Raw genomic sequence first — 17,524 nt, 5'->3', positions numbered from 1 at the left:
CCTTTCCTGTTTTGTTCAGCCTCAGATGCATCCAGCCTGTCTTGCTTTTTTTTCTTGAGTCCTCCTTCCACCGAATGTTTGCACCACGTACCATTTCCACCATACTGTCTGTAATGTCAACACTGTCTACACCACCTGCTGCTGAAACTCCATCATACACTATTTTCTTTGCAATCAGAGATTTTTCTTTCAGGTTCTTTATGAGGCACTCTTTATTTACAGAAAAACCTCTTTTGACAGCAGCGCCGCGCAACATGTTGAGGGTGATCTTGACAAAAATAAACAACTCCGTATGCTATCGTGAGCACAGCTCAAACACAAGGTGCCCAGTCTCTGTGCTGTCCTATCAAAGTTCTTCAGAAGCAGCTGTCCAGAGCTCAGCGAACAGACCTGCACGTGAGATCGGTGCACCTGTTCTGCTTCCAAGCTGGTCAGCCACCGGTGCTCTGCGAGTATTTCCAGTGCAATTGCTATTCGTTTTTTGGCAACCTCCACTGACAAGGTGCAGGCCGGATCCAAGCAACTTACTCCAGTCATTAGACTGCATTTTAGAGGCGACCTTTCCATAACCTTCTGCGAGCACACCTTCCAAAAAGAAATGGATTCCCTTTTGAAAGTAAGCAGCGCAAGTTGAGATGGTTTTGCAGCTTTTCAAAGTTCATTCTTGGCAGAAAAACTCAAAAGCGTTGAAAGAAACAATTTCTCAGGCATTTCCAAATCTATTTTAAGCAACTAGAAGGGCATGTCAGCATCGTGCAAGATTTCTTGCTTAATTATACTTCCGAGCAGCGATTGTAAGACAGCCTCCAATGCTGTGGAAAGGAAAAAGACTATCGGATTGTCAGTTTGCAATTCGGCCAGAAATGGCTTCAATTCCTCAGCCACTGATAGCATGAAAGTCAGTTTTGCCGGCAGCATTGTGTCAGCTACTATCGTCTCAACTGTGGTGTAGCTGGCACACTTTGGCTTGCTCTTGGCTTTAGCTGAACACTGTACATACTTTACCAAGTTTGGTAGTACTTGAAGAGCTCTTGAAATCACCGTGCTATTTTGAAGCTATCGAACTGCACAGAACTAGAGAGAAAACAATGTGCTCGCTGTGGTGCAAATGTAATCAGCACGGCACGTTGTAACACACTTGAAAAGATTATAACTGCTACACAGAAAGGCTACCAAATTCCAGCCAGATGCTGCATGGCCTGTTTTGAAAGCACCATGAACCACATGCAGGCCACAGCTTCCAATGTCCAGGATTTGTTGACTGTCACGACAACCGAGTTCTTCCTTAAGCGATCTAAGAAACTTTAAATTCACATTTGGTCCATCCATTGACACTTTCAATATCTTGTGCTTTTTGTCCGCTGTGGCTTTCTTGAAAGTGGGTCAGGTCTTCACAACAGGTGTGGCTGAGAAAACGAAGTCAGGTATCGAGTTTTTACAGTAGCATCAGTCTAATCCCAGCATCTGACCACCACATCCATTTGTTCTTTCTGCGCTACTTTTTTAGTGATTCATCAAATGCTACAGCTATGTATGGTGCTTCAGCAAGAGCTGATAGCAGCTTCTTTCAAAAGAACGAAATGAGCCATGACGGATAGTATATTCGACTTCGTCTTTTCCCATTTGCATTTTCATGGCAATTTCACAAGACTGGAACATCAATGGAAAGAGCACTGCCGATGATGCCACAGAACGGAGGGATACACAAGTCATTACAGCATTCATGCACCATATGATGTCAGCCTTCGCAACATCAGTCAATAGAAAGCCACACACCAAGATGTGTGTAGGAGCTGGTGTAACAGAAGGCACCGATAAGGGACCTGCTCTCTTCACTCCTTCGTCGACAGTCATCAATCGCACTTGACAGGGCTGCACTGCTGGCTTGAAGAATGAGAGTACACGTGTCTGGGAGCCACTTTCTAGCCCCTCACTGGCATTCTTATGCTTTATGCTTGCAGCGTGTCTAGACACTGCAGTTCTTTCCAACTTGCTCAAGTGTCTTGTGGCATACAGTGCATTGTGTGCTATAGAGATCATTGGGCATAAGCTTAATGCAGCTCAAGAAGTTGGATACATTGGCAATCGTTCAGTCAGCATTGAATGAGCACTTCGTTGACTCGGACATGGTCGATTTCAAGTATCTTCAAATGTAGCTTGGATAAGCTCACCGCAAAACAAAATGATAAAATTGCCCCAGCCACGAACAAAGCACAACATACACAAGCACACCCACGGGCACACCTCAGATTACCACAGAATTCAGATATGGCGATGCTCATCCAATGATGATTATGACAGTTGCGTTTGAGACCGTTTGCAGCTGGCTGGTTATTGGCGCCACTTACTGGCAATCAGAAAAACTGCAGAGTGAGCGACGATGCACAGAGTCGGGGTTCTACAGTACAATCTCGGTTGTGTGTAGCAGCACCATTGCTGCATAGAGCCTGCTGTTCTTGGCGATATTCGTGACGGTCTCGGACACTGTGTGCATCAACGGGACTGCTGCACGTGGCCTCTGAGATTATGCTGTAGATCGCGTTCATTGCTCCGTCGATCTCACCAGCCACTTTCCCTGATTTGGCCATGTTTTTTGTAATTTCCCTGACAATTCCCAGAATTTTCCAGACATATCAAGAATCCCTGATAATTCTCGGTTTTCCCAGTTGGTAGACCCTGTTTAAGTATGAAAGCCTATATACAAGACACCTTTAGTTTCAGGTGTGCGGAGGCTTTGCAAATGCAATGTAGAGAACATTACGTGTGCCACACACCAGATGCCCACAGCACTTATACTTTAACACATGCAAAACTTGTTGCTTGAAAACATCAAATGCTTGTGATTTAATCCTGCATGTTTCTCAGTGATGCAAGGTTGATGCGATACAACCCACTCCTGCAGTTTAAAATTCAACTTGAGCTCCTCAAGGCGCTCACACTATGCGAATCGGGTGTGGAATACAATGTTTCCAGTCAAGATAATCAGGGATGAAAGGCCAGAGTCAAGCGATAGCCTTTCCCCAGTGAAACGTATGTAGCCAAAAGGAGGCCACGGCAATCAGCAGCCAAAGTAAAAAATTGGCTTCCTGTAGAGATTTCGAGCCTGCTACGAAAAGGTGGAGTACTCACGTAGTACAGTGCTTGAGAACCGACCCTAGCGTAATCCATGAAGGCTTATGCAAAGTTTTTGCACATTTGAGAAACTCGCTACTTAAGATTTTTTTTTCCCCCTTATGTGTCAATTACAACATATTTTGGGCTCGAAAGATATGTGCTGAGAAAACTGAGTGGTAGGCTAAATGTTTAGTGCCATGGTCATCATTCACACAAACCCAAACAGGCAAGATCACAGCGAATGCTACTGACAACATGCAACTGCAGTCTTAAAGTGGCCATACCTCTCAGAAGCTCCATGGCATACATTGACTCGTCAGGCATGTTGCGGACCACCTGCAAAGTGACTTCAATATACTGTTGACCTCGAAAACAATACTATGTTGCACTTTATCATTCATTAAACCCAATAATAAACTGAAGCTAGACGGCTGGTTGCATGGTGGAGAAAAGGAACCACTGAGCTGTGCCACAGTCAGATGACATGAACAACCTTGACAACGACAAAGATATCAGCCTTCACACTGGACTCCAGCATGCTTCCTCACTGCAACAACATAAAATATCTTATGGCTTCTTTGGCAGTCACAGCTCATGAACTTGTCTTACCCGTGATCATAAAAGAAAGGGTATTCAGATAACTAACAATTTTTTCAAATAATGTGCATAGTGTTCAAACCAGAGGATGCTTTGAATCTATATCCCTAAATTCAGATAAACGGTAGTTCAACCAAAATTTTACTACACTGTGTTTCACTGAAAACTAATGCCAACTCTGTACTAAAAAAAAACTTTAAAAAAAATCTTTTTTTCTTTTTTCAATAAAGAAGTGTAATAGTCCCCCTCATCATAAAGCAGTCATCAGCAAAATTTCACTTGTCATCTGGCCACCACGGGTCAAGGAAACAAAGAAAAGAGAAGGTGTCACCATTTTCATTGTTGCTGACAGTGCATGCACAAACTTTGCAAACAATGTGCAGAAGTGCGTTACTGCTGTCTTAGAGAGCTAAATTAGCAGGCCTCTGCTCGACTTCAGCACTGCATTTGTAAACAATGTAATAGAATACGTGGAAGTAAACAGGAGCATGGCGGCATTGCACCATTTTGTTTCTATGAACAGAAAGTGAAACAGTGCAAGCATAATAAATGCAATTGTTAACTTTTACTAAAAACTTTGTTCCACGACCACAACATTGTTTATATGAGCCTGAAGGCACTGCAGTGGAATTTATTTGTGAGACTATCCATCGTGCGAGGTTGCCTACAGTTAGCGACAGCAATCGCCTGTGTGCACCTTGGGTGCCCAGTGCATGACGCTCATTGCCCGATAATTATTGCACTGGCCTAGCCCTGCACAACAAACGCCTCAGGCAGCACCGATTATGTGCTGTGGTAAATCATAAGGGACTAGCAGCTGCCTCAGACAAGAATCCTGGCAATTGACATGCAGCTTTAGTCTCTGATATTGAACTAGCATATCGACCGAATAAAATACGTTCCGTAGTTAACTGCACTGAATTTTTCCTTTTTTGATGCAAAAGCGTGAAATGGCCTACTGAATGAAAAAGGCGGTATCTGTAGGACAGAAATGACACCTCATTTCCTATTGGCTGCAATGCCACATCATGAGCTCGCCTCAGCGGAGCAGAGCGAGTGAAGGGAAACACCTGCTGCTGCCAGGTGTTAGCGCTCCAGGTGTTGCATGAGGGGAGAGGGTATCGCCATGATGCTCCTTCACCCTTACTCTTGAAAGCCTGTGTTACCCACATGTTTCTTGACCGTGCAAGCTCTCGCCTGCATTCTAACTGCACCTCGGTAAGACCAAATCAAAATGCACCAAGTGTCTCAATGTGCTCGCTTGACCGCGAGGAGTTCCTAACTCGAAGGACCGCTAAGCGGCATTCCCGTGGACATTAATGCTTTTGCATTCACAACTCAAGAATGCTTAAGTGTCCTCAGACTTTGACTCCCTTGTGAACTACTCTTTACACTTTAACATAGCTGGACTGTTTGTATTACTGCATGATTTCCTCCACATATTGCAAAATATTTTGTTGCCAGGATCGTCAAAACGGAACTTTTTCTCTTTTATTTTTCAGTTTTGTTAACCTCAAAGCCAGGGGTTGGCCCATATTCTGTATTGACCTATATTCCAGTTTTGTACGGTAAGTCAAACACAAGCACGAGCTCAACACCCGCTCAGCAGCTGGCCCAGATCTCGTTACAAACAAGATGCTACGCAACCTGGACGACGCTTCGATAGAGGCCCTAACCGACTACTTCAATGAATGCTGGCATTCGGGCAAGCTCCCCCGACAGTGGAAAACGGCTAGAACGATCCTGATTCCGAAACCGGGCAAACCACTGGACATCGGCAACCTGCGTCCCATCTCGCTGACGTCCTGCGTGGGCAAGGTGCTGGAGCACGTGGTCGCCAACCGTTGGCAGGAATACCTAGAGAAGGAAGGCCTCTATCCTGACACGATGATCGGCTTCCGGCGCAGACTCAGCACACAAGATGCCATGTTACAGCTCAAACAAGAAATCGTCGACAACAAGACACAAGACAGCAAAGTAATTCTGGGTCTCGATTTACAAAGTGCATTCGACAAAGTCAAACACTCAGCCATATTAGGACAAGTATCAAGGCTCAACATGGGGGTAACGAGCTACAATTACATTCAAGACTTCTTGACCAACCGCACGGTGGAACTGCACGCCGGAGACCTCAAGCTCCCTGAACACAAGCTCGGCAGTACGGGTACTCCACAGGGTTCGGTTATATCGCCATTGCTCTTTAACCTCGTCATGATCGGGGTAGCGAGGGCAGTAGCGGGGACCGGCGTCCGGCATACGATCTACGCCGACGACATTACCCTGTGGGCGGCCGGCGGCACCGACGCCAGCATCGAGCAACAGCTGCAAGCGGCAGTTACCGCCATCGAGCAGCACCTTGATGGCACAGGCCTCATGTGCTCGCCCGCCAAATCCGAGCTGTTCGTCCTCACACCACTTCGACCGGGACGGAAGCGCGCTCCTCTTCGCGAATGTGATCACATCAAAATTGTGACTGCATCGGGGCAACGCATCCCCGAAGTTCCCAAGATCAGGGTCCTGGGCCTGCTGCTCAACAAGAGCGGCCGCAACGACGAGACCATCAACAAGCTTACCACCAAGGCAATGGACGCCATCCGGCTCATACATCGAGTCTCTGCACGACGGGCGGGCATGCGTGAAGACAGTCTCGTGCGCCTTGTCCAGTCGTTCGTGATCAGTCACATCGCCTACGTTGCGGCCTACCTTAACTGGCACGTCACTGACAGGACCAAGATCAACACGCTGATCAGACGGGCTTACAAGGCGGCGCTGGGTTTAATGGAGACCACGAGTACGGCTCGGCTCTTGCAGCTCGGCGTCCATAACACCCTAGAAGAAATAGCCGAGGCGCAGCTCAGCGCGCAATTCGAGCGGCTCTCTACCACCAAGACGGGCCGCAGTATACTAACGTCCCTGGGTTACAGCCCCCAAGCTCCCAGCCGGCAACCGTGCGAGATCACAGATGAGGCGCGGGCCCACATTTACGTGGACCCCATCCCGAAGAACATGCACCCAGAATACAATCAAGAACGGCGGCAGGCGCGGGCCAAGACCCTCACTGAACAACACGCCCAAGACCCGCACGCCCGGTATGTGGACGCCGCGGAATACAAGCGGGAAGGCTTCGCGGTGATGGTCGTTGCGGCGGCTACCGGCACCAAGACAACGGCGGCGAGCGTGCGGTGCACGAACGCCACAGACGCTGAGGAGGTTGCCATCGCTCTGGCGATCACCGAGGCCGAGTGTCGCACCGTGCTCAGCGACTCGAGGAATGCCGTGCGCAACTTTGCCAAGGGGCGAATATGCGCGCCGGCGGCCGCCATCATCGGCAAGCTCCAACTTAAAGACCGCGGCAGCACCGTCCGTATCAAGTGGTTCCCGGCGCACGCCGGCGAATGTTCATCCTCACCGAACCACAACGAGACGGCTCATTCGGCGGCACGAGCGCTTACCTTCCGTGCCCCCGAGAGTGACCGTTCCGTGTGGTGGTTCGAAACCAAGGACAGATTGACTAGTTATGCCGAAGTAACCAAGTGTTACCGCTTAGCTCGACGGACAATGCCGCCTCCCCACCCGGCACTCAGTCGGGAGGAGGCCGTAATACTATGACAAATACAGACCGCGTCACTCCTCGCCCCCGCAATGCTGCACGTGCTTCACCCAGAGCTCTATCCGAGTGGGCTGTGCGGTGTTTGTGCGGCGGGTCCGGCGGACCAATGGCATATCACGTGGGACTGTGCCAGGTTCCCGACGGCAGCTACCTCCAGGACTTACCCGCCAGAACTTCAAGGTGCACTGCAGTCTGCAGACAAGGAATCGCAACTATGGGCCGTCCAGCAGGCCCGGGGTGCGCTCGAAAAGCACAAGCCTCATGACCCACTACAAACGGGCCCAACTGGGCTAGTGCAGAGTAGGGTATAACCCCGTGTCGACGCTTGGCCAGCGTCACGACACGTTAAATCGTCGTATGCCGGCACCTCATTAAAGTTATCCCTATCCTATCCTATCAAACACATGTATTGGCGACCTCCACAAATGCAAATACAAACAAGAAACTGCAAATGTAAATTACAGTTTTAAGGCATGTGAATACTCAAATACATGAATGCGAATCTGACGGTGAACATTTGAATACTAATTCTATCGGTGAATCTATGGTCGCACTTGGCCTTGATACACAACATTTGTCAGTGCAAGGTTCATACAGGTCAACAGGACAGACAGCAATGATTTTCATATACAACATGAAAAGAGAGAATGACAACAAATGCGTTTATGGAAAGTGTGAAACAATGGTGAAGACTGGGCCGATAAGCCACCTAAAGCCACACAGGTGGTATCAGAGATGCATGTTTTCCGCTTTCTGTCTACATATGAGCTTGAGCATACGCTCATGGTTGTTGCTGATTACTCAACCACGGACCCAAATGCCGCTTTAACAGCTGCCAGTCTAACCCCCATGTATGATAGTGGAAATGATCATCAATGAGCTATCCATATGAACATATGGATAGCTCAGTGATGATCATATGACTGGCAAGCTTTCCGCAATGAATTAAGGCACGTTAGCCCATCAGCCAGCAGCTGAAGTTTGGTCAAATACAGTCTTGTGCCACACTGCCTAGATCACTACTCTTAATCAGTGCTGCTTCATCGAGTGTCGGTGACTGAAGGTACAGCTTGTGGCTGAGCCGATGCAGAACTATTCGCGGCAGCTGCACGACACATGAAACTTTTTATTTGTTTTTTGAAGTATCTAGATTTCACGGTATCAATTACAACAAAGTAAATATTTCACTTGCAGCTGAAAATATGCATACTGGTAGCAAAATTGTGCAGTATTCAGTAAAAGCAACTTGAAATGGTACATTTTAGATGCTTTTAGAAATTTTGTCATATTGAAATCGTGTATACGCACTTTGTTATATTGAAGCTCCAAATACGTGGTGTTTGATGGGCAAGAAGCTATAAAACATTAAATGCTTGGTTATATTGAGAATTTCATTACATCGAGGTTTACCTGTACTTCATTTCATACATTGCAGGCAACACTACAAAGGCCAGAGAGGCTTTTCTTACTGCTTGCGTTCTCAACCAAAAATATTGCGGCACATATTAAAGAAAGATATAGGTATCCATCGTGCAATTTTATGTAAGATTAGGTCTAATTCTATGGAAGGTGTCGCAGGTACAAAACGATTTACCCCTGAATGAGCAAAGTGACACGTTTCTGAAAGCTGTGGCCACAGCACACAGCTTTTGCTCACTGCCGAAACATAGTATCTTGCGTACTGGAACCGCAAAAATGAAAATTTGTAATTTGACATAACCTTACATCCACAAGTTGGAGCTGTAATATAGTCAGTAGTAGTTATTCTATAGGAAATATTGCAGATCAACAACAAATACACAGTGATACATGTGGAGCGAGACTTCTATGGCCGCACTACTACTTGCGGGTCCACAGCATTGCCCGGCAGAGTACAGCATGTGCCAACCAATCGCAGTGCAGAAAATGCCCACCTCATCAGTGACCAGCACATGAATTCCAGATGGACCGTCGATGTAGATGTCATGAACGGTGAAAGGGGAGACATTGCACAGTGATGTCAACTTGCTCAGCAGTTCCAGCACAGTCAGGCTCCTCAGGTACACAGCCCGGAACACTGTGTGGTCCAAAGACAGGCAACAACCACGTTGAAACACCACAGAATTTGGACCTGTGTCAGTGACAGTGAATATTTCCCAAAAAGCAGCACTAAATATACCCCTAAGCAGCCTTAAACACACTAGGTGATGAAAGAGAGCATATAAGTATTTAGTAACCAACATGTAGAATGTTACAGCTTCACACATCTAAGAGCATCCACAAATTCAAAAAAGGACCATGTGCTTGCTACCTAAAGGTATCATGAGAAGCAAACAAAGACACCAAGGAAAACATAGAGGAATTTACTTGTACTTACCAATTGAATTAAAGAAATAATAAATTCATTCCAATGAAATTGGATGAAAAACCATCTTGCTGCAGATGGGGAACGATCCCACGTCTTTACATTATGCGCGCAATGCTCTCACCAAATGAGCTACCAATTGCTTTTTCATCCACTTTCATTTACATTGATTTATCGTTTAATTCACTTATTAAGTACAAGTAATTTCCCCTATGTTTTCCTTATGGTGCTTTTGTTTGTTGGCTTTTCATGATATGATTAATAAAAATCAGGCACCCGATTAACTTCCTCTCTTCTCATTCTTACATAACCAGGGTCTTGAATCCGGCAACATTGATGCCTTCAGGTAGCATGTGCGGGTTTATTGGCTAGTTGATTTCACCCAGAAAGATCATGTACTCGTGACGCCTGCGGCAGAAAGGATGTTCCAGATCCGCCGCCAAGGTTTAAGGTTTGTGAGTGGTGGCGCTGGCTAGCACTCCCAAGGTTAGTTCTAGTAGTAACACATAAATACCCAAGAAAGTGGATGGGGAAACCGTGCCGCAGTAGCTCAATTGGTTAGAGCACCGCACGCGTGATGCAAAGACATGGGATCATTGCCCACCTGCGGCAAGTTGTTTTTTCATCCTCTTTCATTGACATTAATTTACCATTTCTTTAATTCAATTATTAAGTACAAGTAATTTCCCCTATGTTTTCCTTGGTGTCTTTGTTTGTAGGCTTCTCGTGATATGAATAATAAAAATTGGGCCCCTAGGTTAACCGCCTCTCTTCTCGTTACTACCTAAACGTGTCTCTTTTGAATCCTCAGATTCTCTGTGTCAGTATCCCAACATTAGCAGAAAGGATGCTCTGTCACTGGTCATAAGAAGCGTAAGCTGACACTTACAGCAGAGATTCAGCAGAAAGAACAAAAGGGTAGAGGTGAGCCGTGCAGCAAAAACAACAAAAAGGAGGACCTCCAATACAGGACTCTTAATTCAGTCGCATTTTTATGCAGGGCTACCAAAGGCAAGGGTAAAGGTGAGTTCAAATAATGGACAATCACACTATCACCAACACGGCTCCTTAGGATGCCCTGCCATGCAGCCCAGATGCACCAAATCATGTAAAGCTGCAAGCAAGCTAGTCAGTTGCATACAGTCTGTGCTCTGATCATATTTACCAACCTGTGAGATTCAAAATTCATGAAATCCTGTGGGCACGATACCAAGAATAAGGGGAATAGGGTGCATCTTTTTTTCATGTTTACATTGAGCACACAGATTTTGAAGGATGCCTAGGCACTTTATTAATGTTGATTTACTCTTAGACACAACACACAAGCGGCAGCAAACTTGGAACAGCGAGGATTCACAACCAACACATCATTTTAAGATGACAGTCACTATTTCAGCGACCATGCTGTTGCCAGCTTCAGGAACTTGCAAAAACTTGCTCAAAATACCCCACTTGCATCCTTTCAGAATCAGGAGGTAAAGAAAAGCTCAGAGAGCAACAAATGAAACTTTTTGATAGCAGAATTCATTATTCTAACTTTACGAAACATTAGTATAGCATAATTCCGTTAATTCGATTTTTTGGTTAATTCAATTCCAACCAAAAATCTCGGCTGGTGTCTATGCATTTCTATGGGCCCAAACTTTCGTTATATCGATCCTTAATTCGAACTTGGCCAGTCAGCACGCACATGGCTGACTCCTATGATGACCCCAATAGTGATGCTTTTAGTGGCAGTGTCTCACTGGAAGAGCTTAGGGGACAGTGAATGTGCCTAGCACATGTCATCTCCAATTGAAAACTCCTATTTTCAGCCTGCCCTAAGAAGATCTTCAAGCAATAAGCATTGCTCACAATGTCTGATTATAGTATTTACGCAATTCTAAGCATTGCTCACAATGTCTGATTACGGTATTTACCCAATTCTATCACGCACCTTTTCTTTTCATGAACATTGGACCAAACATTGCCTGCGTGGTGCAATCGGTTACGAAACCAAAACCGCCTTTGTGATGTTTGTATGCCGTACCGTATAACGCGAGTGTATTGCAGCAAAGCTAATTTTAGAAAACCGGCCGTCATTGTGCAACGCGTATTTTAACGCGATAGCGTTATGGGCTCCGCGCCGCAGAAAATCCGGTGTTGGACGTCGGTGGGCAAAAAGATTTTCGAATCGTCCATACCCTGGCCTTCATTGCGGCACAAGGAAGCTACTGAAATAACTGAATTTCTTAAGCTAAAATACGTAGAAAAATCGCAAAGTACAATTTAAGAGGAAGCTTTAGCTCAGGCCTAACTATGAATCAGCCTATCCAAATGCATGGAAAACGCAAAAACGCTTTTCTGAGATAACTCCTGGACTGATTTTAATGAAATTTGTTGCATCTGAGAGAGAAAGTTGAATTCTAGTGACTGTTGGAAGCAGAATTTCAATCTAGGGCCTGAATTTTGTTAAATAAATTTTTTTAAATCTGCAAGTTTGAAAAATTAGAAGCACGAAGTTTATAAATTAATAGCTCTGCATTAAGAAGAGATTTCGTGGTTCTGTAAATGGCATCCATTAGATCATTCAAAGTGGACAAGTTCCATATGTCAATTTATGTCTTATGTGAATTTGTTACGTTGTGTACCAGGGCTCTGCAAAAGCTGCATTTCCATATTACCCATTTTTTTTAGATTCATGTGTAACATTTCAATTTTGTCCGCTTAAATGTGCTATCAGATGCAATTCCCATAATTGTGATATGATTTTTCCTTACCGAGTTACACAGTTGTAAACTTGATAGTAGTTTCGTTTTCAGAAAAATTTTGATTTTGGCCAATTTTTAATAAAAAATTGGCAACCTAAATAAAAAATATGAAACCAACAGTCCCTAGATGTCAAGGTTTTCTTTTAAATGCAACAAACCTCGCCAAATTTGGTGCAGTGGTTGCCAAGAAAAACGACTTCTATTTCTGCATGAATTTAGATAGGAGCACCCAAAGCTAGAGCTTCCTCTTAAAGGAGTACTGACACAAAAATTTGAAGTCGAGATAACTTGTGAGATTGATTTAGTGGGTCACACACACATCATGTGTAAAATATCAGCGGTGAATATCGCTTAGAACATATTTAAAATCAATTTTAAAGTACGTGCGCGCAGCCGGCCGTAAAACAGAGCCCCTCGCGACATTGACATCACCCGGGTCTGTAAATAGCCAAGAAAACGCTACGTCATTTGGCTACGTCACGAATTTTTGTTGGCTGCCATGCGGCTTCACACGTGCTCTTTACACGTGCTCGCCGTCGCCGGCCGCAATATCCGAGTCACTGCTCTCCAGTGGGTAAAATTGAAAGTGATTGGCCACGTCTAATACGGCGGCGACTCCCACATGCAGGAAATCGTCGCCGCTGGACGACGAAAACGAGGACGACGACGACGATGATGGCGAGGACATGGCAAACCACGTGCAGGCGTAGCAGACGACTAGCAACACGAAGCTCGCGTGCCGGCGCGCCGCACGCTGGCTGCGCGGCAGAGCATACGTCATGGCTTTTTGCGAACACGTGACCACTTTGTTTACACTCCCGGTGGACCGTTTCGTTGCTCTCTGAAACCGAAACTTGGACTGGTCGCTACAAAAAAGACTGCAGATAATTACCTGTCGCGCTCTGAAGTAAATGAGGTCTCGTGCCGTGATTACTGGGTCATTGACTACTTATTAAAGCAGAAAAAACCACATGGGTTTTTTTTGTGTCAGTACTCCTTTAAGCACAACCTACAGACATGACAGCGTCAGATTATAATGTGACTATACTAGAAAACACACACATCGCAGCCCACGCAAGAGGCCGCATTTCTGCCTGTAAGCCTGCTTTCGTGCATAGCATTTGTGGCCGGTGTTTCCCGGTAAACATTACGGTTACATACGCTCCAGCTGCCGGGAAGCGTGCGCAGCAGTCAGGGATCTTTGAATGCGATCATGTTGCACTCTTAAAGGCGAAGCTTAAGTGTCCTACATCTTTTTCTTGCTAAAAAATTGGGTGCTCGTTAGATGTCTACTTTGTTTAAGAGCTTTAATATAATGTCTGTTAGTTTTCTGCTTTAGACACATAGAAAGTGGAGGCGCGATTGAGTGGGGACGTGTTCACTTTGGAAAATACTGCTAAATTTGCAATGTGTTTCGACATTTCTCATACATCCTGTTTAATTCAACACGCCTGATAATTAGATGATTTTGTCGGTCCCGTCAAGGTTAAAATAATGAAAGTCCACTGTAAAATTGAAAAGTGAGGCTCAATTCATAAACTTTGTGGAGTCACATGTCAAATTTTTTTGTCATGTGACTCCACCAATGTGAGAAGGCTGCTGTTCGGGCCCCAATGAAAGATTTACGGCTTCAAATGTGTATTCCTCGATAACTATATGATGTGCACAGGGCACTTTTTTGTGTCTTTATTAAACAGTCACATTTCAGCATCAAATGTCAGAAACTTGAGCAGATGACTTTTGAAAACTTTTTCTGGAAAATTTTCATCTTGGGTTGGGTCTCAAAAGCACTTACTTTTTGGACAAAGCTAGGACCAGTTGGGCAGGTGGGCTATATGCTTAAGCATCTAGGCACTGCTCTGCAGTATGCGTTATATAGTCAAGCCTTGTTATAACAGAGCTGCATCTGATGCAAAAATACTTGTTATACAGCAGAACCTTGCTCATACATTTAAGAAGATGAAAAAAAAAAAACGCACGGATGGGGGAAAACATATGATTTGTAGCAACTAAAAATTTGACAGACTTGACTGTAGTTGACATCTACGTAATTCGAAACGTTGTGCGAATGAATCGTTGCGGCGCGAGGTACAAGACGCTGACGTGTGTCGAGCTTGGCTTCAGTGACCCAGGGCGCTCTTTGTTGTTTTCCTATTGCATAACATTTTAAACAATGATGGGAAATTCAAACGAAATTGAGCTGGTAGGTGACACCGGATGCCCCCATAGCAAAACATGGCACTAACATCGCGCTGCCTGAAGCAGTAAACGGTGGCAAGCAGGGAACGGCAGCGTGCAGTACACTTCGAACAGCACTATGCCCCACACTCGGTAAAACAGATAGGTGAAGATGTTTATCACAATATGTTTGGTGGCGATAGCTGTGAATGCGGCGTGCAGTGACTCAGAAGGAGATTTGATGGCACTGGAATAAGAAACTGAGTGCGCGCTGGCATTTTCACGTGAGATGGGTGGTCGAGTATTGTGAGGAAGCTGATGCGGCGGGCGGCTACTTTTCTCAATCGCGTGTGCCTCTTCATGTCTGCGTGGGATCTACCGGCTGAAAAAGTTATCATATGGTCGCAGTTTAGCAATGTGCTGAATGCTGGTGCCGAAAGATAGCGTTTTTCAGGAACATATGAACCATTAAAATATAAGCGAAACTGTATTGGGTAACTTTTTGTGTTCTCAATTGCTAATGTTGGTGCTGAGAAATCATATGGAATGGGATCATATAAACGAGATACTCCTTTATTCGATATTCATTATAAACAGGTATTCATTAGATGCTGATACTGGCAGGAAATATTTTACATTTACATGGTCATAGCCGATGATTTGATATACAGTTGACTCTCATTACAACGGACCTTGATAATACAACAAAAAACTTCCATTTTATGCGAAGTCTGTAATATCCGAAACGCCTCAGTTCTGAAACTTTCATCACGATGTCTAACAACTTTATTACAAAGAGAGCGACTAATATTTAAAGCAAAAAACAAACAAAAAGGTTGCAGTTTCACCCGAAAGACGAAGCATGAATTACAATAGCAAATTAAGCAAGATAAGTGCGGCGGCAGCAGCAGCGAGCATCGACTTCGTGTTGTCTCTCGCTTTAATGCGAACTAAACGTCAAAAGCACAGCACATACGAAGCTACGGCACTGGGCGCACTTTATCCACATCCCAGATCGCTTTGAAAATGAGGCCAGTGCGGGCACACACTTTGTTCACATCGCTGATCGCCTTCAAGATACGGCACCCATGCAGGCGAGCACTTTGTCCACATCGCATATTGCTTTCAAGATAGGCAGCCACACCGTAAGCAACACCTCCCTTCAAGTGCCTCGTGCGTGAAAGAAGACGGCACGTTTCCGCCCCGCCTTTCTCCCTGGCGTGCGCGATAATGAGCCGCAATCATTGGTTGGCTCTCGCAAGTCAGTTGTCAGCCTGAGTCAATGTGGCAAAAGTATGTTTTATACGCTCAATCTTGAAAAAAATTGCAGCTAATTTCGTACGCTGTAACTGATAGTCCGTTGTAGCTTGGTCCGTTAAAAGCAAACTTTGTTGCATTAATAAAACAGGTAGGTAGAACAAACTAAGGCTGAAATATGGTCCCTTATATCCAGAAGTCTGTTGTACGTGGGTCTGTTGTAATGAGCGTAGAATGTATCCATGCCCGTTATATTAAGATTTGACTGCACCGAACCTTTCTTTACCTTTGAATATCCTGTAATGACATGCCTGCTGACACTGACATCCTGCATAAATTTTCTAAGCAGACCATGGCTATCCCAACAACCTTCTCACATGACACTAAATTTCTCAGTCTATGGTCACGTGCATTCAACATGTAATTAAACCACATCACACAAGAGAATAGCACTGAAAGTATACCTGGGCTAGAAGACTTTCCAGCTGATGCATTAAAAAAGAAAAAAAAAAAAAGGTCAAAGAGGCTTCTTGCGTGAGCACCAGGAAATGCAGGTGTATTTCAAATGAACATTACTGTTCAGCCTTGACAGGTTCGTCCAGCACCATGCCTTACCTTGTTCCGTAGGCAGACAGACATAAGCAGTCAGCCGTGGCCGAATAGTCCTGAAAGATTTTTAAGAATTGTTAACTGAAAATGTTCTGCACATCAGAGTCAAGTGCAATCATCACAGGTGCTAAATAGGATGAATTTTGAACTTGGCATGCACAGGCAATACAGGAAATTGCTTTAACTACCAAGCAAAACAAAGACTAACTGTTTTACATGAAAGACAGAGAAGACTATGGCAACACAAACAACAAAGTCTGAGAACACTCACTTTGAGTGTAAGGCATTAAAAAGCCGAATGCCGTCAGCGAGACCACATATTTGGATGAGATCGTCTCTTGTGAGTCTCAGAATGTCAGCACCTGAAACAACACAACAGGTGGTTGGACAGCGAAATCAGTGTTGGACTCCATGACAATGAACCTCATCATCAGCCCATATTAAGTCCAGTGCAAGACAAACACTTCTCCCAGCAATCTGCACTTATCCTTGTCATGCATCAGCTGACCGCATCATATGCCTGCAAATTTTCTAATTTAATCACAACACCCAATTCTCTATCGTCCTCAACTGCACTTTCTTCACCTTGGCCCCGAATCTGCAACTAGACCACCTGTTACGTGCTCTATGATTCACATGGCCAGCCCAAATCAATTTAATTTTAACCTCAACTACAATACTGGCACCAGTGCCTTTCTATTTGTTAACATTGTGCCCATTATTGTTCATTCACTGCTCGTTGCACAGTGATTAGCAAATGCCATGTTTTGCCATAGCGATGAAAGATTGTGCCACTGTTCCATTTGAAACTGATGTTTTATCAGCGGTGTCACCACAAACGATGCACACTTAGGATTTGTTGTGGATGAAGGAAGGCAAGTAATTGGCACAAATGTGGTGTTAAGCTAAACCTGCTGGAACATGCTATCTCTGTGTGGAATCTCAGAGCGAACAAGCCAGCAGTTTAGCTGGAAGAATAAAAACTAATGGTCAATTATGATGATTGGTTGATCCAACGAAAATGCATCAGCATTAACTCAAACATGCACCTTCACAAGACATATC

The 17,524-nt window shown here is 44.8% G+C and overlaps 1 protein-coding gene across 3 annotated transcripts in view; it reads right to left on the bottom strand.

The window, feature by feature from the left end:
• Positions 1-17,524, bottom strand: part of gem (transcription factor CP2 like gemini) — an 81,739-nt gene that overhangs the window by 10,446 nt on the left and 53,769 nt on the right. For all 3 annotated transcript variants that reach the window (XM_065445950.2, XM_065445951.1, XM_065445949.1), the window contains 4 exons: positions 16,731-16,821; positions 16,466-16,515; positions 9,235-9,377; positions 3,399-3,450 (listed from right to left, as the gene is read on the bottom strand). In XM_065445950.2, the coding sequence (XP_065302022.1) occupies positions 3,399-3,450; positions 9,235-9,377; positions 16,466-16,515; positions 16,731-16,821 (336 nt within the window). The remainder of the gene's footprint in view (positions 1-3,398; positions 3,451-9,234; positions 9,378-16,465; positions 16,516-16,730; positions 16,822-17,524) is intronic.

This window comes from Dermacentor albipictus, chromosome 4 (genome assembly GCF_038994185.2).
Source record: "Dermacentor albipictus isolate Rhodes 1998 colony chromosome 4, USDA_Dalb.pri_finalv2, whole genome shotgun sequence".
NCBI classification, from domain to species: Eukaryota; Metazoa; Arthropoda; class Arachnida; order Ixodida; family Ixodidae; genus Dermacentor; species Dermacentor albipictus.
This window is presented reverse-complemented; position numbering and strand designations above follow the sequence as displayed.